General features: G+C 43.3%; 1 protein-coding gene across 1 annotated transcript in view; it reads left to right on the top strand.

Annotated features, from left to right (window-relative positions):
* The first annotated feature begins 18758 nt into the window (after nt 1–18758).
* The window catches only part of LRGUK (leucine rich repeats and guanylate kinase domain containing), a 133646-nt gene continuing 127710 nt past the window's right edge, over nt 18759–24694 (top strand). The window contains exon 1 of the mRNA XM_049894621.1: nt 18759–19100. Coding sequence (XP_049750578.1) covers nt 18759–19100 — 342 coding nt within the window. The remainder of the gene's footprint in view (nt 19101–24694) is intronic.

Genomic DNA, 24694 nt, shown 5'->3' with positions numbered 1-24694 from the left:
TCCTCTTTCCATTTTGGGACATCAAATATTTAATTTTAAGGAAAAAGAATTTCCACACCACTTTTTGTCTACCTGTACTTTTTCCTGCACTTGTGCCTCTCTTCATTAATATTATTTGTAGATATATCCTGTTGTTGTGTGGTGTCGAATCGATTCCAACTCATAGCGACCCCATACAACAGAGTAGAACTGCTCCACAGGGTTTTCTAGGCTATAATCTACCATGGGGCCACAGGTGGGTTTGAACTGCCAACCTTTCGGTTAGCAGCTGAGCGCTTAATCATTGTGTCACCAGGGCTCCTTTTGTGTATATCCTAGACTTCTTAATACTGTGAGCTGTTTGCATCATCACAGGCCTTGAGGAAGACAGGCCTGCTCCCCAGACAGAGGGGCATGAAATCAGGCAGAACGTCCCAGAGGTCCACCTGGCCAGGCAGCAATGGTAAAAAGTATGAGGTTTGTTCTTTCCCTTTTGCAGATTCCAAAGGACTTTTGTTCTGTCCCTTTCTTAGAAACTGCCCATTAGTGTTGTCTACACTGCTGTAAAGATTTGCAGCTTCTCTTTTGGTCTTGATAGCAGCAAAGGTTTCTTTAGGATGAAAGGTAGTGTTGACAATAAATAGCAAAGGCCAACATGAAACTAGTCACCTGAGTGAAAGCCAGAAGAAAAAGATCCTCACCTCAATCCGTTACTAACTGATTGGGTGATATCGCCTGAGAGATAGACACCGTATAAATAAGTTAGCTCTTGCTGCTTTATAAACTACCCCACATTTTAGTGCCCTAAAAACCATTTGGGTCAGCAAAAACAAGGGAAACCCTCAACGAGATGGACTGACACAATAGCTGCGACAATGGACTTGAAACACCAATGATTGTGAGGACGGCCAGGACCAGGCAACGGTCCCTTCAGTTATACACAAGGTCACCAGGAGTCGGAGCCAACTCTTCAGAGGTTAACAACAGCATGCGCAGTAGACTTCGTGTAAAATCCAGAAACACAGGGTCCCTCCCTTCTCCTCACGCCTGTATCTCTCAGCATGACCATCCTTTCTTTCTTCTTTTACTTCTCATCCCTTGGATTCAGCTGAGACATTTGGAGACACGGCAATTTCGTTCTTGTCATCACTCATGTCCACTCTGTCCCTTTTCTTTCAGGAAGGCAGCACTCTCACCCTTCTTCCCAAGTTCCTATGTTGTCGTTAGGTGCCACTGAGTATAACAGAACGAAATGTTCCCAGGTCCTGTGCCATCCTGGCAACAGTGGGTATGTTTGAGCCCATTGTTGCAGCCACTGTGTCAATCCATCTCTTTAAGGGTCTTCCTTTTTTTTGCTGACCCTCTACTTTACCAAGCACGGTGTCCTTCTCCAGGGGCTGGTTCCTCCTGACAACATGTCCAAGGCACATGAGACAAAGTATTGCCATCCTCCCTTCTAAGGAGCATTTGGCTGTACTTCCTCCAAGAGAGGAACCAACACCACAATCCAAGTGTATCAGTCCTTCCTTGGTCTTCCTTTTCCATTGTCCAGCTTGCGTGCAAGTGAGGCAATTGAAAACACCATGGCTTGTGTATTTTCTGTGGGAATAACTGCCTCTTGATCTATGTACAGATTCTGCATGAGCACAATGAAGTGTTCTAGGTTCCTGTGAGCAGGTTCTTTTCGGTGTTAGTTACTCTTCCTGAAACCCACTCAAGCCAGCCTCGTTGCCTCTGTTCATGCCAAGTCCCTTCCTGGAATGCTCTCCCCTCCTCTTGTGTGTCTCTTTCTCCCTCAAGGTCTAGTTCAACTCTCACCTCGTCCATGAAGCTTCTGGTCACCCTGGCTTAGGGCACGTGGTATCAGCTGATACTGTCCACTCACTGGCCTGTGGCAGGGCCTCATCTGAGCTCAAAGAGAGATTCTGTGATGAGCAAGCCAGGTCTGCCCAGGTAAATGGGGAGTGGCAGGGTGTTGCTGGCTCCAGTTCTGTGTCACTAGCTCTAGATCAATCAGATGGGACTTCTCTTGCTTCTTTGTTCCCCTAAATGTTTATTTTCTGCTACCCAAACCATAATGCAAATCCCTTGAATGAAAAGATGAAGAGACCAAGACTTCAACTTTTTATTTTGGTTGGTATTAATTTTTGTAAAATTGTGTTGTGGTCATATATATATATATATATATATATATATATATATATATAAACATAAAATGTTCATTTTAACCATTTTTAAGTGTACAACTCAGTAGCATGAAATACATTCACCATGTTGTACAACCATCACCGCTGTCTACTTCCGAAACTTTTTCCTCACCCCAAACAGAAACTCCGTCCCCATTAAGCAGTATCTTCCCGTTGCTTTCTCCCCTCAGCCCCGCCTGTAATGTCCGTTCTAGTTTCTGTCGCTATGAATTTGCCTATTCTAGATTTTTTTTTTTTTTTTAGATATTTCATATTAGTAGACTCATACAATATTTGCTTTCTTGTGTCTGGCTTATTTCACTCAACATAATGTTTTCAAGCTTCATCCACGTCATGGCATATATCAGAACTTCCAGTAAGGCTGAATGACAATGCATTGTGTGTATCTACCACATTTTGTTTAACCATTCATCTCTTAATGGATACTTGGGTTGTTTCCACCTTCTGGTTATTGGTAATGATGCTGCTCTAAACATTGGTGTAAACATATCTGTTTGAGTCCTTGCTTTCAAGATATGAACTCTTTGTATCCCCAGCACCTGATACAGTTTCCTGCACATAGTAGGGGCTTCACAGGTTGTATAACCAATTGGTGATAGTGGTGACAGTGTTTCCTGTGCTTTACATCGGAGTCGGCATGATTCACTTTCCCCAGAGCACCAGAGTTCCAACTCGTTCTTAACTAGGTGAAGTATATTGCCATTTTAGAAGCATATGTGTTATGGTGGGATTTCTTACACATTTCATTTCCCCTTCTGTTTTTATTATTCGGTACCACTGTTATGCTTTGGTTATTAAACCTTGTGTCTTTTAAGCTCTCTTTTCTTTCTAGTACCTCCTGAGATCATTTCTTCCTGAATTCCTCATGGTTTTTGATCTTCTTCTGAGTGTCGTAGCATAACATCCTCAAGCCCCCCTATCTTCCTCCAAAAGATTCCTCCAGTCCCCTCTGGTCATCATTTTAATCATTTTGATCTTAAGGCTTTGTGTCATCCCTAATGAAATCCACCCTTCTGTCGGCTAAGATAATCTGAGCTAGAAATTCTCAGCAATCCTTACCTCCTTCTCTGTTCAGATTTAATTCGCCACTTGATGCTCACAATTCCTTTGCAAACAATTCCTTGCTGGTTTGACTTTTCCACCTTTGTCTCTGAGCTTATAAGGTGATCTTTTCCTGGACTGCAGTTTTTATCTTTGATCTCAACACCAGTATCTCATGCGGAACCTGTACATAGATCAAGAGGCAGTCATTCTCACAGAAAATACGCAAGCCAGGGGTCTCTATTAGTGGGGCACCACAGAAAATGCCTTTGGTATTTGCTGGGACAGGTATTATTCAGTTCAACCAAGTCCTGCCAGGACCTTATCAGGCTCTGTTAGACCAATTAATTACTCCAATCAAAGCATGAATACAGCTGATTTCTGCAAAGGCTGTGTGCCACCTGCTTCCTTATAACCCTGGTAATCACCAGGAGGCTCACAGGGCTTGGCTGGCATATTGAAGGACCCCTCCCCACCATGTTGGGTCAAGGCCTCAGGCAATGTTTTCATGGCTCCTATGTTTTCCTTTCATAACCCTTATGGCAATCGAAATCCAATCACTATTTGTATAATTGTTTGTTTAATCACTATATATCCAGTAGGCTGTTATTAGTTAATAAAACTGATACTTGCTTTTTGCCAGAACACATAATATTCCTTTCTGCCCTGGTTTTCTGGTGCTGCTGTAACAGAAATACCACAGGTGGTGGCTTTAAAGAACAAACATTTATTTCCTCACAGTTCTGGAGGTTAAATTCCAAACCAGCGCCTTGGTTCTGTAGATTCCTTCCTTGTTGGTAGCCCCAGATGTTCCTTGGCTTGCAGACAATCCGCACATGTAGTCTGTCTTCCCCTGTGTGTGACTCTGTGTCTACTCTGCACTTTTTACAGCTCGGAATGATGAGGTTTAGGATCGACTCAACACTGGCATGACCTCAAATGATTGATTACATCACATTCCGTTATGGAAAGGGATGACATTACATTAAATTTACAGGTAGTTCCTATCCTATGATGTATTCAAGTTATGACAAACCACGTTTATGACTGTCCTTTTTTTTGTACCTCTTATCATTTTTTTTTTATCATTAGTAATATGTACTACATACAAGGTTATGGCGTCTAATTTGCTGATGTCGTCATTCTCATGCCAACAGCCAAAGGCAAAAATTGGACTTATAAAGATATTGATAATAAAAGGCAATAATAATGAAAACAAAACAAAACAGAAAAAGCATTCAACTTGTGCCAGCACTCACAATGGAGTTGTCAGAACATAATTCCGTCTTGAGCCAGGGACTACCTGTATGTTATGGGATGTAATCTGCTCTACTCAAGGCCAAATAATTTATTCACATGTAACTACTACATGACACCAATGAGGCTAGTATTTGGTCTAACCACTGGGAACCATAGCCTACTCACATTAACACATAAAATTAATCATCACACTTCGCCATGAAGAATCATCCCTTCTACGATTAAAAATTGTTGTTGTTAAGTGCTGTCAAGTTAGTTCTGACTCATAGCAACCCTATGTACAACAGAATGAAAACACTACCTGGTCCTGAACCATCCTCATGACCATTGTTATGCTTGAGCCCATTGTTGTAGCTACTGTGCCAATCCATCTCATTGAGGGTCTTTCTCTTTTTTGCTGACCCTCTACTTTGCTAAGCATGATGTCCTTCTCAAGGGACAGACCCCTCCTGATAGCATGTCCAAAGTATGTGAGATGTAGTCTCGCCATCCTTGCTTCTAAGCAGCATTCTGGCCATACTTCTTCCAAGGCAGATTTGTTCATTCTTTTGGCAGTCCATGGTACATTCAATAGCAATGGATTGAATTGTGTCCCCCCAAAATATGTGTCAACTTGGTTAGGCCATGTGTGGTGGTCCTTCATTTTGTGATTTTCCTATGTATTATAAATCATAGTCTCTGCCTATGGTTAAAGAGGATTAGGATGGAATGTAACACGCTTGCTCAGGCTACATTTCCGATCCAATGTAAGAGGATTTTCCCTGGGGTGTGGCCTGTACCACCTTTTATCTCTCAAGACATAAAAGGAAAGGGAAGCAGGCAAAGAGTTGGGGACCTAAATACCATCAAGAAAGCAGCACTAGGAGCAGAGCGCATCCTTTGGAAATGGGGTCACTGCACCTGAGAAGCTCCTCGGCCAGGGGAAGATTGAGGACAAGGACCTTCCTCCAGAGCCAACAGAGAAAGAAATCCGTCCCCTGGAGCTGACACCCTGAATTTGGATTTGTAACCTACTAGACTGTGAGAGAATAAATTTCTCTTTGTTAAAGCCATCCACTTGTAGTAATTCTGTTATAGCACTTTTTTTTTTTAGATGACTAAGACATCGATATTCTGCGTCAACACCACAATTCAAAGGCGTCAATTCTTCTTCAGTCTTCCTTATTTATTGTCCAGTTTTCACATGTATATGAGGCGATTGAAAACACCAAGGCTTAGGTCAGGCACACCTTAGTCTGCAAAGTGACATCTTTGCTTTTTAACACTCCAAAGATGTCTTTTGCTGCAGATTTCCCCAGTGCAATGCATTGTTTGATTTCTTGACTGCTACTTCCATGGGTGTTGAGTGTGGAGTCAAGTAAAATGAAATCTTTGACAGCTTCAATCTTTTCTCCATTTATTATGATGTTGCTTATTGGTCCAGTTGTGACAATTTTTGTTTTCTGTATGTTTGGGAGTAATCCATACTGAAGGCTGTGGTCTTTGGTCTTCATCAGGAAGTGCTTCAAGTCCTCTTCATTTTCAGCAAGCAAGGTTGTGTCATCTGCATAATGCAGCTTGCTAATAAGCCTTCCTCCAATCTTGATGCCCTGTTCTTCTTCATATAGTTCAGCTTCTCGGATTACTCGCTCTGCATACAGATTGAATAGGTATGGTGAAAGGATACAACCCTGATGCACACCTTTCCTTACCATGCAGTGTTCCCTTGTTCTGTTCAAACAACTGCCTCTTGATCTATGTACAGGTTCCTCATGAGCACAAATAAGTGTTCTGGAATTCCCATTCTTTGCAATGTTATCCATAATTTGTTATGATCCATACAGTCAAATGCCTTTGCATAGTCAATAAAACACAGGTAAACATCTTTCTGGTATTTTCCAATTTCAGCCAAGATCCATCTGACATCAGCAAGGATAGGCCTCATTCCATGTCCTCTTCTGAACCTGGCTTGAATTTCTGGAAGTTCCCTATCTATGTACTGCTGCAAGCATTTTTGAATGGCCTTCAGAAAAATTTTACTTGTGCATGATATTTATATTGCTTAATAATTTCCACATTCAGTTGGATCACCTTTCTTTGGAATAGGCATAAACATAGATCTCTTCCAGTCAGTTATCCAGGTAGCAGTCTTCCAAATTTCTCAGCATAGATAAGTGAGCACTTTCAGTGCTGTATCTGTTTGTTGAAACATCTCAGTTGGTGTTCCGTCAATTCCTGGAGCCTTGTTTTTCACCAATGCCTTCAGTGCAGCTTGGACTTCTTTTTTCAGTATCATTGGTTCTTGATCATATGTTACCTCCTGAAATGGTTGAATGTAGACCAGTTCTTTTTGGTACAGTGACTCTGTGTATTCCTTCCATCTTCTTTTGACGCTTCCTGCATCAGTCAGTATTTTGCCCACAGAATCCTTCACTATAGCAACTCATGGTTTGAATTTTCTCTTCTGCTCTTTCAGCTTGAGAAATGTTGAGTGTGTTTTTCCCTTTTGGTTTCCTAACCCCAAGTCTTTGCACATTTCATTATAATACTTTACTTTGCCTTCTTGAGCCGCCCTTTGAAATCTTCTGTTCAGCTCCTTGACTTCAACATTTCTTCAATTCACTTTAGCTACTCAACATTCAAGAGCAAGTTTCAGAGTCTCCTCTGACATCCATTTTGGTCTTTTCTTTCTTTCCCATCTTTTTAACGACCTCTTGCTTTCTTCATGTATGATATCCTTGATGTCATTCCACAGCTTATCTGGTCTTTGGTCATTAGTCTTAAATGCACGAAATCTATTCCTGAGATGGTCTCTATATTCAGGTGGGATATACTCAAGGCTATACTTTGACTCGCTTGGACTTGTTCTAATTTTCTTCAGCTTCAACCTGCACTTGAGTATTTGCAGTTGATGGTCTGTTCCTCAGTCACCTTCCGGCTTTGTTTTGACTGACAATATTGAGCTTTTCCATCATCTCTGTCCACAGATGCAGTCGATTTGATTCCTGTGTATTCCCATCTGGCAAGGTCCCCCTATATAGTCACCTCTTAGGTTGTTGAAAAAGATATTTTCAGTGATTAAGTCATTGATCTTGCAAAATTCTATCATGCAATACCTGGCACTGTTTCTATCACCAAGGCCATATTTTCCAACTACCAATCCTTCTTCTTTGTTTTCAACTTTCACATTCCAATTACCAGTAATTATCAGTGCATCCTGATTGCATGTTTGATCAATTTCAGACTGCAGAAGTTGGTAAAAATGTTCAATCTGTTCATCTTTGGGTTTAGTTGTTGGTGTGTAAATTTGAATAACAGTCATATTAACTGGTCTTCCTTGTAGGTGTATAGATATTATCCTATCACTGACAGAATTGTACTTCAGGATAGATCTTGAAATGTTCTTTTTGATGTGAATGCAACGTCGTTCCTCTTCAAGTTGTCATTCCCAGCATAGTAGACCGTATGATTGTCTGATTCAAAATGACCAATGCCAATTCATTTCAGTTCACTAATGCCTTAGATAAGATCTTCCAGTGTTTCATCTCATTTTTGACTATTTCCAATTTTCCTAGATTCATACTTCGTACATTCTACATTCAGATTGTTAATGGATGTTTGCAGCTGTTTCTTCTCATTTTAAATCATGCCACATCAGCAGATGAAGGTCCCGAAAGCTTTACTCCATCCACATCATTAAGGTCGACTCTACTTTAAGGAGGCAGCTCTTCCCTGGTCGTCTTTTGAGTGCCTTCCAACCTGAGGGGCTCATCTTCTGCACTATATCAGACAAAGTTCCGCTGCTATTCATAAGGTTTTCACTGGCTAATATTTTTCAGAAGTAGATTGCCAGGCCCTTCTCCCTAGTCTGTCTTGGTCTGGAAACTCAACTGAAACCCGTCCACCGTGGGTGACCCTGCTGGTATTTGGAATACCGGTGGCATATCTTCCAGCATCACAGCAACACGCAGGCCCCTATAGTATGACAAACTGGCAGATGCATACAATGAATATTAGGAAACCTCAAAGGATAGAAGTTAATGGATAGAATTATCTCAAATTTAAGTTTCTCTCCCATAAAGTTTTACTAAAGCAGTTGAGAGTAAGTATAGTATTGTTAAGACAGAGAGCAAAGGCCCTGAGATTGGAGGGTGACTATTTGAGAAATAGCCAAGGGACTGGTGTGGTTAGAGGAGAAGCAAGTAAAAGAGAAATAGACTACACTACCAGGGAGGTGGTAGGGGGTTGAGTATGGAATCTAGAGACTTAGTATGACAGGGAACAGAGGGGCCCCCAAATCTGCAAACAAATTAACAGGAAATGGGCCAGGGCACAGAAACAAAGCCATTCCCCAGAGCAATGGGGCAGGGTATCCAAAAATAGCCCCAAACTTCTTTAAAGTTGCCTTTTGGAAGCAGCTGGAGAAAACCAGTCCCAGGGACATGCACAGAACATTCACCTCTGACTGCTGTGTGACCTTCCACCAGAGGCAGTGAGGAGCTACGGCCCCAGCCAGGGAATCGAACCCAGGGAGCGAGAGACTGCACAGGTGTGATACCCCATCTTGGAAACCTGTTGCGCGCGCACCTTAGTTAACATATCCCCACCTGTGTCTACGAATTAACATGAATCTTTTCCAGCCCAAGAACTTTTAAAAACTCAGGCCCATCTTTTGTTCTTTAAGATGAGGGTAAGCGTTGCTCTAGGCCGTCCTCCTCTCCGCTTGCAAGCCTCTTCAATAAAGCTTTGCTCACGTGGAAAACTACGTGCCTTACCTGCTCATTCTTGACCAGTGAGATGCAAGAACCTCATTCCGGAAACATTGTGATTCAGGATCCAGGCTGGGAAACCAGATGCTTTTTGTTGGAGTCCTAACTTTGCTGCTTTGTGAACTTGAGTGGATTCATAACCTCTCAATGCTCCTTTCCTCATCTATATTATGGGGTAATAATATCAATCTCTACCTTGTAGGGTCCCTGTGGGAATTAAGTTAGTACGTGTGCTTAGAAAGGTGCCCGGCACATAGTAATTACTCAGTTACTCAATGAGTGATTGCTGTTATAATTCCTGTTATCGTATCAATGTTGCTTCCAACTGCCTATCTGCTCTCCTCATTTTATGATATTCTGCAAAAAATTATAGTGTTCCATAAAAAACACCTGAGTTCAAGGTGCTACCATCTCAATATGCCTGAGAAATACTGCTCAACCTGTTTTTCCTTCCACACATTTGAGGAGTGGTGCAGGTACCAGAAGAGAATACACATTCTTTACCTTCCGCAAGGTCCACACTCCCAGGAAGGTACTTGGTGTGGGTTGATTTGTGTCCCCCCAAAAGGTATGTTGAAGTCCTAACCTCTGGTGTCTGTGAATGTGACCTTGTTTAGAAACAGGCTCTATGCAGATATAATTAGTTAAGTTAGGATGAGGTCATACTGGAGTAGGGTGCTGTCCTTTCAAGAAGAGGATAAGAGACAAAGATGCACGCAGGTTAGGAAGCCATGTGAAGATGGAGTCAGAAAGTGGAGCAATGTGTCTACAAGCCAAGGAATGCCAAGGATTGCCCATAAACACCAGAAGCTAGAAGAGGCAAGGAAGTTTCTCACTTAGAGCCTTCAGAGAGAGTATGGCCCTGTGAACACCTTGATTTCTGGCCTCTAACCTCCAGAACTGTGAGAGAATAGATTTCTGTTGTTTGAAGGCACCCATTTTGTAGTATTTTGTTACAGCAGTCTTGGGAAATGGATAGTTTCTTTCCATTCACCGAGAATGAATAGTTCCATTCCCAATGAGGTAGTTCTTACATCAGAGCGCTGAATCCAGATTGGAGGAAACCCCTGCTCCACTTAGAAAAGGCAAGAATAAGAGTAAATAATAGCACTGAGACAAAGCTGCCAAGTAGCTGAAGCTGGTCATTACTACCTCTTATTCAAATGTAAGCTCTTTCCCCCTTTGCTTTCCCCTCCCTGCTGCCTATCTTGGATGCTCCCACCTAGAGAAGCTCTCTTGAGCATCATGGTGTCATGGTGACTCTTCTCCCTGTCTTCTTCCTCTCACGCAAGGTGGTAAGGACCCAGGGCTATCACAGAAGATCCTCTTCTCCTGGGTCATCATATCTCTCAGTGCCTCTGTCCACCCTCCTCCACTTCCCTGGGGTTTCTGGCCTGCCCCTGAACACACACACACACACACACACACACAAACACACACACACACACACTACCATTTCCAGTATTTTGGTCTCACTAGGGCTAGGCTCTCTGTGCCTCACAATTGGTTCCTGAGACTCAAATTCATACTTTTGGAGAAAGCAGAGTATTCATGGTTAAGCGCAAGGACTTTGGAACCAGGATAACTTGAGTTGGAGTTTTGCTTTGGATGCAAATTGTGTTGACTGGGCAACTTACTTAACATTTTTGAGACTCATTCTTCTCTTTTGTAAAATGGGAGTACCAATTTCCATTTCAGATTGCAGGTGGAATGATTAAACGAGATGCTGGTTTACAATAAGCAACGAATTCATGGAAGTGATTATTGATGTTTTGTGCTAATGGGAAGAGTTTAGACAAAATATTCTTCCCCTCTGATCCTCTCCCTCTACCTAATCCTATCTTCTCTACCTGGAAAAATAACTTACCTTCTAGAGGCAAAGCCTTCTATTTTGATGTCTAGCAACCAAAAGTAGGGATTCTATTTGTCAAATTCCAGCCTAGGGAGCATTTTGGTGAACTAGCAAGAGCTGAGACTGAGCAGCAGGAGGTCTAGACTCTGATTCCCAACCTGCTGCTGTTAATGTATTGGGCAATTTTTGCCCCTCGAGAGCCATCAATTTCTTCTTCTTTAAAAGAGTTGGGATAAGATGGACTTTTAGGTTTTTTATGGTGTTGGTAGGTTTCTATGTGAAATGATTCTATATGAAAGGGTACTCCTCTGAATGAATTCTTGTATCTATACTTAAGAATATTGGCTGATACAGTGTAGCTTTATCTTGGTGGCTCACCTTTTTTCACCTGTGAAATAGTAGTTGAAGGTGCACTCTGGCATTGTCATTCCGGGTTTGGACTTCAGTACCACCACCAGACCTTGCCATCATCCATCTGTTAATTTGTCACATTGTGGCGGCTCCTGTGTTGTTACGATGCTGGAAGCTATGCCAATGATATTTCAAATACCAGCAGACTAAAAAGAAAGGCTTAAGGATCTATATCTGAAAATCAGCCAATGAAAACTTTATGGGTCACAACAGAAAACTGTCCAGCTCTCTTGCTTTGGCCACGTCATCAGGAGGGATCAGTCACTGGAGGAGGACATCATGTTTGGTGAAGCAGATGGCCAGCAAGGGCATGGGAGGCTCTCGGTGAGATAGAATGGCCTAGTAACCACACGATGGACTGAAACATGCTGGTAGTTGTGAGGATGGCGCAGGACTGGGCAACATTTTCTTCTGTTATGCATAACGTCACCATGAGTCAGAGTCAATTTAATGGCAGCTAACAACTATCACAGTGTTTTGGCGCTATCCATAAGGTTTTCACTGGCTAATTCTTTTCAGAAGTAGACTGCTGGGTCCTTCTTCCTATAGAATGGGAGTTCCATAACACTTAATTGTGCTCATGAGGAACCTTTACATAGATCAAGAGGCAGTTGTTCGTAGAGAACAAGGGGATACTGCGTGGTTTAAAGTCAGGAAAGGTGTGCACCAGGGTTATACCCTTTCACCATACCTATTTAGTATGTATGCTGAACAAATAATCCAAGAAGCTGGACTATAAGAAGAAGAATGGGGCAATAGGATTGGAGGAAGACTCATTAACAACCTGCATTATGCAAATGACACAACCTTGCTTGCTGAAAGTGAAGAGGACTTGAAGCACTTACTGATGAAGATCCAAGACCACAGCCTTCAGTATGGATTACACCGCAACATAAGGAAAACAAAAATCCTCACAACTGGACCAATAAGCAATGATAAACGGAGAGAAGATTGAAGTTGTCAAGGATTTCATTTTACTTGGATCCACAATCAACAGCCATGGAAGCAGCAGTCAAAAAATCAAAAGACGCATTGCATTAGGTCAATCTGCTGCAAAGGACCTCTTTAAAGTGTTGAAAAGCCAGGATGTCACTTTGAGGATTAAGGTGCCTCTGACTCAAGGCTTGGTATTTTCAGTCGCATCATATGCATGTGAAAGCTGGACAATGAATAAGGAAGACTGAAGAAGAATTGACACCTTTGAATTGTGGTGGTTGCGCATATACCATGGGCTGCCAAAAGAACTAACAAATCAGTCTTGGATGAAGTGCAGCCTGAATGGTCCTTAGAAGCAAGGATGGTGAGACTGTGTCTTACATTCTGTGGACAAGTTATCAGGTGAGATCAGTCCCTGGAGTAGGACATCATGCTTGGTAAAGTAGAGGGTCAGCAGAAAAGAGGAAGACCCTCAAATAAGATGGACTGACACAGTGGCTGCAACAATGGGCTCAAGCATGACAATGATTGTGAGCATGGCGCAGGACTGGGCAGTGTTTCGTTCTGTGGTACACAGGGTCTCTGTGAGTTGGAATTGACTCGATGGCACCTAACAACAACAACAACTGGACTTTGGGCCAGTTATTTATCCTCTTTGAACCTTGGTTACCTCATCCGTCAAATGAAGAGAGACAGAGGATAGACATAAAGATGAAAAGAGAGAACACTTAGAAAATAGAATGCAAAGGTTGTAGTTTTTTTGTCTCTAACTTATTTCACCCCAACCTGTCTGTCAGTCTGTTGTACTGTGGGGGCTTCCATGTTGCTGTGATGCTGGAAGCTATGCCACCGGTATTCAGATACCAGCAGGGTCACCCATGGAGGATAGGTTTCAGCTGAGCTTCCAGACTAAGACAGACTAGGAAGAAGGACCCGGCAGTCTTCTGAAAAGCATTAGCCAGCGAAAGCCTTATGAATAGCAGCGGAACATTGTCTGATATAGTGCTGGAAGATGAGCCTCCCCAGGTTGGAAGGCACTCAAAAGATGACTGGGGAAGAGCTGCCTCCTCAAAGTAGAGTAGACCTTAATGACGTGGATGGAGTAAAGCTTTCGGGACCTTCATTTACTGATGTGGCATGACTCAAAATGAGAAGAAACAGCTGCAAACATCCATTAATAATCAGAACCTGGAAGGGCACGAAGTATGAATCTAGGAAAATTGGAAATCGTAAAAAATGAAATGGAATGCATAAACATCGATATCCTAGGCATTAGTGAGCTGAAATGGACTGGTATTGGCCATTTTGAATCAGACAATCATATAGTCTACTATGCTGGGAATGACAACTTGAAGAGGAATGGTGTTGCATTCATCGTCAAAAGAACGTTTCAAGATCTATCCTGAAGTACAAAGCTGTCAGTGAGAGGATAATATCCATACCCCTACTAGGAAGACCAGTTAATACGACTATTATTCAAATTTACGCACCAACCACTAGGGCCAAAGATGAAGAAATAGAAGATTTTTATCAGCTGCTCCAGTCTGCAATTGATCGAACATGAAATCAAGATACACTGATAATTACTGGTGATTGGAATACCAAAGTTGGAAACAAAGAAGGATCAGTAGTTGGAAAATATGGCCTTGGTGATAGAAACAATGCCGGAGATTGAATGATAGAATTTTGCAAGACCAACGACTTCTTCATTGCAAATATCTTCTTTCACCAACATAAGTGGTGACTCTACACATGGACCTCACCAGGTGGAGCACACAGAAATCAAATTGACTACATCTGTGGAAAGAGATGATGGAAAAGCTCAATATCATCAGTCAGAACAAGGCCAGGGGCCGACTGTGGGATAGACCATAAATTGCTCATATGCAAGTTTAAGCTGAAAGTGAAGAAAATCAGAGCAAGTCCATGAGAGCCAAAACATGACCTTGAGTATGTCCCACCTAAATTTAGAGACCATCTCAAGAATAGATTTGAGGCACTGAACACTAGTGACCGAAGACCAGATGAGTTGTGGAATGACATCAAGGACACCATACATGAAGAAAGCAAGAGGTCACTGAAAAGACAGGAAAGAAAGAAAAGACCAAGATGGATGTCAGAGCAGACTCTGAAACTAGCTCTTGAGCATTGAGCAGCTAAAGCAAAAGGAAGAATTGATGAAGTAAAAGAACTGAACAGAAGATTTCAAAGGGCCTCTCAAGAAGACAAAGTAAAGTACTATAATGACATGGGCAAAGAGCTGGAGATGGAAAACCATAAGGGAAGAACATGCTCGGCGTTTCTCAAGCTGAAAGAACTGAAGAAAAAAATTCAAGCCTTGAGTTGCAATAGTGAAGGATTCCATGGGGAAAATATTAAACGACGCAGGAAGCATCAAAAGAAGATGGAAGGAATACACAGAATCATTATACCAAAAAGAATTAGTCAATGTTCAACCATTTCAAGAGGTGGCATATGATCAGGAACCGATGGTACTGAAGGAAGAAGGCCAAGCTGCTCTGAAGGCATTGGCGAAAAACAAGGCTCCAGGAATCGATGGAATATCAATTGAGATGATTCAACAAACAGAGGCAATACTGGAGGTGCTTGCTCATCTATGCCAAGAAATATGGAAGACAGTTTCCTGGCCAACTGACTGGAAGAGATCCAGATTTATGCCTATTCCCAAGAAAGGTGATCCAACCAAATGTGGAAATTATAGAACATTATCAGTAATAATCACACGCAAGCAAAATTTTGCTGAAGATCATTCAAAAACGGCTGCAGCAGTGTATCAACAGGGAACTGCCAGAAATTCAGGCCAGTCTCAGAAGAGAACGTGGAACCAGGGATATCATTGCTGATGTCAGATGGATCCTGGCTGGAAGCAGAGAATACCAGAAGGATGTTTACCTGTGTTTTATTGACTGTGCTAAGGCATTCGACTGTGTGGATCTTAACAAACTATGGATAACATTGCGAAGAGTGGGAATTCCAGAACACTTATTTGTGCTGATGAAGAACCTTTACATAGACCAGGAGGCAGTTGTTCGGACAGCACAAGGGGATACTGATTGGTTTAAAGTCAGGAAAGGTGTGCGTCTGGGTTGTATTCTTTCACCATACCTATTTAATCTCTATGCTGAGCGAATAATATGAGAAGCTGTACTGTATGAATAAGAACGGGGCATCAGGATTGGAGGAAGACTCATTAACAACCTGCGTTATGCAGATGACACAACCTTGCTTGCTGAAAGTGAAGAGGACTTGAAGCACTTACTAATGAAGATCAAAGACCACAGCCTTCATTATGCATTGCACCTCAATGTAAAGAAAACAAAAATCCTCACAACTGGACCAATGAGCAACAGTGTGATAAATGGAGAAAAGATTGAAGTTGTCAAAGATTTCATTTTACTTGGATCCACAATCAAAGCCCATGGAAGCATCAGTCAAGAAATCAAAAGACGGATTTTATTGGGTAAATCTGCTGCAAAGGACCTCTTGAAACTGTTGAAGAGCAAAGACGGCACCCTGAAGACTAAGGTGTGCCTGACCCAAGCCATGGTATTTTCAATAACATCATATGCATGTGAAAGCCGGACAATGAATAAGGAAGACCAAAGAAGAGCTGACGGCTTCGAATTGTGGTGTTGGCGAAGAATATTGAATATACCATGGACTGCCAGAAGAACGAACGAATCTGTCTTGCATGAAGTGCAGCCAGAACGCTCCTTAGAAGCAAGGATGGCGAGACTGCGTCTTACATACTTTGGACATGTTGTCAGGAGGGATCAGTCCCTGGAGAGGGACATCATACTTGGCAGAGTACAGGGTCAGCAGAAAAGAGGAAGACCCTGAACGAGGTAGATTGACACAGTGGCTGCAAGAATGAACTCAAGCGTTTAACAACGATTGTGAGGATGGCGCAGGACCTGGTAGTGTTTCGTTCTGTTGTGCATAGGGTCGCTATGAGTTGGAACCACCTCGACGGCACCTAACAACAACAACAACTTATTTCAGAATGTCTTTCCTTGTGGAGTATAAATAGCCTGTTCCTCAAAAGGCTCTTGAACTTGCCTCACCATCTTGTTCTCTCATGAATCAATGAGTTGAATAAGATGTTTGACACATGTTTCATTCTACATTTGTATGCTAGTCATGTTTGTAACTTTTTGGAAATTATTCTTTGACAAGTTCTAACTGCCTTAAGACACGTTCCTCAGTAGATTGCCACTGGCAAAGCTTGCTGTGCTGAAATTGCTGATTAAACTGCTGAAAAAAAACAAAAACACACTAGGTTTGCATTTTTGTACTTCTTGCCTCCTTCTTTCCTACCTCAGTTTGCTAGGGCCAGGCCCTATAGGGATGAGGTTGGGGGATAATCTGGAAAAAGAAATAACCAAGCAAGATACGCCTAGTGGAAAGACACTCTTTCATCGTAGCCTTTGCATTTATGACTAGCAAGATAATGAAGGAAGGTAATTCTGAAAGCTTTAGGTCAGTTTTAACAGTCCCTCAAGCACTGAGAAAGATAATAGTCAACGGATGGTGTCCATAAGGATTTTCTCCCTTCTCCCCTGACAGCCATTGACAGGATCATTTTGTATTTGCAACTGCCGTCACTGAAGCATGGAGAAAAGGCCCTGTAAGGCCAGACAGATGAGGGCGACTTCCCTACAAGGATCTCTACTGCCATCACTACAGCAGTAATAGTTACTATAATTTTATTCTGCTGTTCTATAGAGTGTCTACTTGGTGGAGCTTCAGGCTATGAGATTTGGGTCACATAAAATCACACTAGCGCAAAATCATGCTTTGCAATCTTGCAATAGTATTTCATAGCTCTGCAAAGAGAACCTATGCACCAAGATAGAAATAAATACCGATGCAGGTCACGGGACTAATACCGTTATTTATGGGAGGCTAATAGCTTTTCAGAGGCTTCGGAGCTGGTGTTGACTTGACAGCTATTTTTTCCCTCTCTTTTTGGACTGTTAGACCATTGCCAGTCCCCCCGCCCCCCCACCTCCACACATGGCTTAACAGAACAGTGGGGAAAATGTAAATTAATTGAAAATCGGCTCTCAGTACTCTGGTACCAAACCAAACCCTGTGCCTTGACACCCATTCCAACTCATAATGATGCTAAAGAACAGAGTAGGATTGCCCCACAGGGCTTCCAAGGCTGTAATCTTACAGAAGCAGACTGCCACATTTTTCTCCCAGGAGCAGCTGGTGGGTTCAAACCACCGACCTTTTGGTTAGCAGCTAAGTGCTTTAACCACTGTGCCACCAGGGCTCCTTAGCAGTCTGGTTTTTGTTGTTTTTAGGTGCCATGGAGTCAGTTTTGACTCATAGTGACCCTATGTACAAACAGAAGGAAACACTGCCTGGCCCTACACCATCCTCACAATCGTCGCTATCTTTGAGCCCACTGTGCAGCCCTGTGTCAACCCATCTGGTTAAGGGTCTTCCTCTTTTTCACTGACCCTCTACTTTACCAAGAATGATGTCCTTCTTCAGGGACTGGTCCTCTTGATAACATGTCCAAAGTGTGCGAGACCAAGTCTTGCCATCTTACTTCCAAGGAGCATTCTGGCTGTACTTCTTCCAAAACAAATTTGTTCGTTCTTCTGGCAGTCGATGGTATATTCAATAGTCTCCACCAACACCATAATTCAAAGGAATCAATTCTTTGGTCATCCTTATTCATTGTCCAGCTTTCCCACGCGCAAGGCAGTTGAAAATACCACGGCTTGAGTCAGGCGCACCTTAGTACTCAAAGTGACATCTTTGCTTTTTAACACTTTAATTATAGGGATCTTTTGCAACAGACTTGGCCAATGTAGTCTGGTAGTTTCTCTTTATTATTCGCAATTAAACCGTAAACCCCGCCTTCCATTGCATGTACGCACACCCTCGACTCCTAACATGGCTCTGCATAGAGTGGCATTCCAGAACGTGCTGTGAGCTTTCCCACGGGCAGATCAGGGGAATCACACCCTTCCAAGAAAAGCCCTTCGTGCAGACGGCGGCCCAGGAGGCGCACGTGGGACTCCGAGGTGGATAAAATGCCTCTAAAGGAGCCTCGAGGCGGAGAGAAAAAGAATCGGGGTGTGGAGAAAGGTAAAAAAGAGAAAGAGGTACAAAAAGAGTGAAAGCCGAGACACAGAAGGACACAATAGGGAAAAATAGCAGCTGCACACCGCGAGCCAGGCGCAGACCGACGCGAGGACGCGCCGCGGGCGAGGACTACAGCCCCCAGAACCCCTTGCGCGCCGCCTCCCGGCGTCGGTCTCCGAGGCAACTCCCGTAAACAAGATGGCGGCCCCCGGGAGCGGTCCCCAGGGAGGCAGGAGCACTTCACCACCTGAGGCGCAGTCGATCTCGCTGCACTCCGAGAATGAGCGTCAGTGTTTCTCCACTACTTTTCCCATGGGGCAGAGGCCGAAAAATGCTTTCCACAAAACCTCCTCCTACCTTCTCCGCCAGCTCATTCACCGCTATCGGAGGCTGGACGCAGAAGAAGTCGAGGACGAGATCGAGGACGAAGACGAGGACGTGGTCGGGGACGGGGACGGGGACGAGGACGAGGACGAGGACCAGAAACAGGCCGAAGTGGAATCGGAGGAGTCCTCAGAGTCCGAAATGCTGAACCTGGAGGTGTGCCATCCCCCCGCCCCTCGCACCCTCGATGTCTCCTCCAGCCGTCGGGCCTGCTAACTACCTCAGCGGCAGCCCCCAGTCCCCCCTCTCGCCCAGCTCCTACCTCCAGCAGCACCTCTTCCCGACTGCTCGGCGGCGCCCCCTCTTTTTTTCTCATTTCTATTACCCCCCCACCCCCGTTTCCTCACTTCCTGCCTGAAGTATCTCCAGATATCTTTCTTTTGAATTAGCATGTTTCGGTTTCTTATGCTACACTCTGCGTCGTTAAGAAACGGTATCTTTATATATGTATGAGAGTTATGGCTTTACGTCTTTGAAAATTATGCCTTTGGCATCCCAAGCCCATGTCTCCCAGGAGTTTAAGTACTCCAGCACTCTCTCACTCTAGTCCCTTCACTCTCCTTCCTCCAACCCAGACAACCAAACCCGTTGCCGTCGAGTCGATTAAGACTCATAGCGACCCTACAGGACAGGGAAGAACTGCCCTATGGGGTTTCTGAGGCCGGCAGAGGCGGGGGAGTTAGGAGCCCTGGTGGCGCAATAGTTCAACGCTGGGCTGCTACCCACCAGTTGCTCTGTGGGAAAAAGATGTGGCAGTTGCTTCCGAAAAGATGACAACTTTAGAAACCCTATAAAAAACAAAAACCCAAACCCTTGATTGTCAAGTCGATTTCGGCTCGTAGCGACCCTATAGGACGGGTAGCACTGCCCCATAGGATTTCCAAGGAGCGGCTGGTGGATTGGAACTGGTGACCTTTTGCTTAGCAGCTGAGTTCTGAACCACTGCGTCAGTTCTATTCTGTCCTATAGGGTACCTATGAGTCGGAATCAACTACACAGTTTGGTTTTTTGGTTTTTAATCTTTACTGGAGCAAATTGCCACGTCTCTCAAACCGCCAGCCTTTGCGATTAGCAGGCGAGCACTTAATCACTGTGCCACCAGGGCTCCTTCCTTCCCCCAAACCCAAACCAAATCCGCTGGTTTAGTTGATTCCTACTAATAGCGACCCTATAGGACAGGGTAGAGCTTGCCCCATATGGTTCACACACACACACACACACACACACACACACGGGAGGAGCCATGGAATGTTCAGCCAGCTCCCTGTGGGAGGATTTTAGGATATGAAGAGTGTATATTCCCCATCCCTATTTGCCTCCTACATACAAATTCCCTCTTTTCTATGACACCTCTTCTAACCATCCCTCGATTCCACTTCTTTCTCAGTTAATATCATCCTCTTCCTTTCTTACGAAACCCTGGTGGCCTGGTGGTTAAGTGCCACAGCTGCTAACCAAGAAGTCAGCAGTTCGAATCCACCAGGTGCTCCTTGGAAACTCTATGGAGCAGTTCTGGTTTGTCCTATAGGGTTGATATGCATCAGAATAGACTCAACGTCAATGGGTTTGGTTTGGGTTTGGGTTTTGGTCCCTTTCTTAGGCCTTTGCCTGTTCCATCCCTTTCCACATTACTTCTTCTCTTGGCTTCTAATTGTTTGCTTCCTTTCAGTAACCATGAATTGATTTGCTTCCTTTCAATAAACGGTTAGGTTTTCCTCTGGCTTGGCTGCCAGGAAACACAGAACCAAGTATTTTTTCTTAATTTCAATGTTTTCTTTAGGTTAGGTTTTTCCTCCCCTTTCCTCTGCCTTCATAGTATAAGTTGCTTCAAATTCTTTTCAGAAGTAGATGTAATACAGAAAAATAGGATGTTTCCAATATCCTCCTTCTGTGACATTCTTCTGGCTTCCCCTCTTTGCATCTTGAGTATTTCCTTTTCCTCGTCAGCTTTCCTCCTTGAGGCACCACTTGTTTGTTATGCCCTTTCTGTTTCACGAACTTCATTCCCCTTTCCTCATTTGTCCCATTCCTTTTTCTCCTCCCCCTTCAACTACAATGCCTTCTGTTACTCTGCTTCCACCATTAGGCGCTTACTCTCTTAGTAAGTGGCTTCTTTTGTAATGCCCTTTGGATCACATTTGACCCCCCCCCCTTTTTTTTTCTACCCTCAAGTCCCGTTTTTTCTTTCCTCTTCTACCTGCTTCTACACAATTTTGCTTAAGGTTGACCATTGAAAAGTATTACCTATTTTGTTTGTCTTTTGTTGATTTACTTTGCTGCCCTAATAAGTGATTATTCTAGAACTGTAGCAGTGTTTTTGCAACTTGGAGATGTTTGTATGGTTTCCACCAACTTCCAACCCAGAGGAATTCACAAATGAATCACCAGTTACTCTATTATTCTAATGAACGGGTGTTCTTCGCCTGTGGGGCGCATTAGTACCCTCGTTAATCTGTCTTCAGTATGCCATTAGCAACCCATAGAAGGTATTGACTTGAACTGGTTCTTTCTTTTTGGGTCGTAGGACCATGTGGGAAAAGTCCTTATTTCTCCAATTGAAGTTCTAAATATTTATTTTGTTTTCTCATGTTCTCTTTTGGCTTTTTATAGTATCACGTACATTTAATAAGCTGAATAAACTGGAAAAAAAAGTTTTAAAAGGAAACATTTGCCCTTTCATCTTCAGTCATTTATTTTCCATATCTTCAATGGATTAAGACTGGTAATGCTATAGTAACAGTGCTCAGTGTTTGCTTATGATGCAATTAGTCTCAAGTCTCAGAAGCCCTCAGGAATTTGAGCTAGCCAGTGCACACCAGTTGTTAAGAGCATCAGCTTTGGAATCAAAGATACACGTTTGAGTCTCGGTTTAGCGTCTCGTGAGTTGTGAGATCTTGAGTGAGTGAGTTCACCTCAGGATGTTTCACCTGTAATATGGGCATTATAATAGCTCTCATGGGAGAGTTGTGAGAATTAAATGAGATGCTAGATATAAAGTGCTTAGAATAATATACTATATTGTTACTAGTAAAAATAATTAAAATTTACATGTGTATAGGATTGCTGTGAGTCGGAATTGACCTGAGGGCAATGGGTTTGGTTTTTGGTTCATCCACTAACTACGGCCCCGTAATGTAATTTAATCAATTTAGCTTTCGTTGAACAAACATTCACTGAATGATCGCCAGGTGAGAAGTACTCTTTGAGTATATTGTGCAGAAGTGCCTGGGTCTAAAGGTTGATGCATCAAAACCGCTCTTTGCTGATCACTTAATGTGGGTAATAATGCGTACTCATGGAGTGCTGTGAGCATCAATTTTCATGAAAAACTCTATGTTAAAGTTCTTAATATAGCGTCTGATACAGAGCAGGCTCTCAGAGAATTACAGATGTAATAGATAATAGTGATAATTATGAGGGAAGAAGATGATAGCATGACTGAGGACATGCATGGTCCCTGCACTCAAGGTGAGACAGGATTGTGTGCAAATCATAGCAATTAGGCATCTGAAGGATCATATACAGAGATGTGTACAGGTGACAACTGGGCTTCCGGGATTGTGGAAGATTTTACAGAAGAACAGACTCTTGTCTAGGTGGAGAGGTGGTATGTGGACAGGTAACTCATCCTACTGATGAGTTATAGGTGAGAGCAGAAGACAGCAAGGTCAGAACTGGATAGTAGAGGGCTCTGGGCTGTTGTATGGACTGTAACTGGATAGTAGAGGGCTCTGGGCTGTTGTATGGACTGTGACTTTGAGTTTCTAAGTGGTGGAGAACTGCCTTGGTGGTAAGTGGGATCCAATTAGAAGATAGTAAGACTAGAGGAAACTCTAGCAATATCTAAGAGGGGGAGGTAAGTTAGAATTAGACAGTGGGAATGAGAAGGAAGCTAGAGATAGAAGTATATTTGAAATATTTAAGACAGGACAAGTTACTAGTTGAATGTTAGAAGTCTAGGATGACTGTTAAGTCAATGGCATGGTCTTGGGGGATGTTAAGACTATTCACTATAATAGGAAACAGGCATAGATGGAACTGTGCAGTAAGGAGTTGGATATATGGATCATATGCATCCAGAAATCAGAGGAGGGGGCTTAGGGTAGGAGATCTGGGAATCGTCAGGATTGGAGTCTGGAAGACCAACCAGGAAGAGGAAAGGATAGGATAGAAGAGGAAAACAGAGAACCCTGAGGGTTACAGATTTAAGTGGCAGGCAGATGAAGAGGAATCAGGCAAGGATACTGGGAAGGAATATTTAGAGAACAGAAGAGCTCTATGATAGGGAAGCCAAGGAAGAAAGAGTTTCAAGAACATGGGGATGGGTTAAGTAAGAAGAGTCCTGAGATGTGCTCATTAGCTTTGTCTATTTGAGTCATTGGAGACCTGGGCCCTTGTGGTTTTTGTGATGTGGTAGAGGCAGAAACCTAACTGAAGTGAGTTGAAGAGTGAATTTGAGGTGAGGAAGGGGGAACTGAGGGATAAAAATAAACAAAACAACTCTGGAAAAGCTTGGTTATTAAGGGACGCTGTAGTGTAGGGTGGGCTGGGGTAGTGATAGCTAAAGGAACACGCAGAACGGAAGAGAGCCTTTTTAGGACAGAAGAGACTCAGATACTGGTATAGCCTGGAGAAGGAGCCAGTGGAGAGTGACAGGTTGAAAACACAGGTAAAAGAGGTCAAAACTGATGATCCCTTAGCAAGGTCCTTAAGGAAACAGAGGGAGTGGGACTCTGAGGATGGAGAAGGGGCAGCCTTCCTCAGACTGGAGTAAGAGGCCGTAGGACAGCTGCAGGATGTTGAGGGGGTGGTGTTGGTTTCTGTTTTGCCTCTGAAGGAGAAGAGAATGGAATCTGCTGTGAGTGAGCATGGGACAGTTTGAGGAATGTGAGGAAGATCTGGACTAGCCAAACCAAAAAAAAAAAAAACCAAACCCACTGCTATCGAGTTGATTCCTACTCATAGCGACCCTATAGGACAGAGTAGAACTGCCCCATAGAGTTTCCAAGGAGCGCCTGGCAGATATGAACTACCCATCTCTTGGTTAGCAGCCATAGCATTTAACCACTAAGCCACCAGGGTTTCCCTGGACTAGCCAACAATGGTCAAAAGGGAGCTGAGAAAGAACAGGAGACTCTCACCCAGCACTAAGACCCAGCCAGAAGTCGGCTTGAGTGGCACCAGGATGCATGGCTTGGGTTCTTTTCCAGCCCACTCAGCAGCTCAGGGGTAGGAATAGGTTCATTCATTCATTCAACCCATGTTTGAGTACCTAGCATATACTAGACACTTTTCCCTGTTGCCACTTTATGCTTCAGCCATTTTGAACTCTTCGTAGTTCCTTCATTGGGCCATGCTCTCCTTTGCTTTCTGGATTTTGTACACGTTGGTCCTTTAGCCTGCATCACCCTGCTCAACCCTCTTCTCTGCCCTTGCCCCCATTTTCCATCTTTGCCAGAATAACTTACAACTTTGGGTCGTGGCTTAATTGCTCTCTTCTCAGGAAGGCTTTGCTAACCTTCTACCTGAGCCCAGAACTGACATACGACAGGTGCCCTACCTATAATCAGTATCTCTATTTTAACATTTATCAAATTCCAAAACTTTCTTGTGTACTTGTCTGTCATCCAGACTGAACTCTAAATGTCTGGATAGGCACCATATCCTACTCATACTTCCGTCCACTGAGCCTACGTATTGGCAGACATGTACTTGACATTCTACAAAGGTTTCCCCCAAATGAATGATGA

This window comes from Elephas maximus, chromosome 8 (assembly GCF_024166365.1).
Source record: "Elephas maximus indicus isolate mEleMax1 chromosome 8, mEleMax1 primary haplotype, whole genome shotgun sequence".
Lineage (NCBI taxonomy): Eukaryota > Metazoa > Chordata > Mammalia > Proboscidea > Elephantidae > Elephas > Elephas maximus.
The sequence above is the reverse complement of the archived record's forward strand: the minus strand, read 5'-3'. Positions and strand labels throughout refer to the sequence as shown.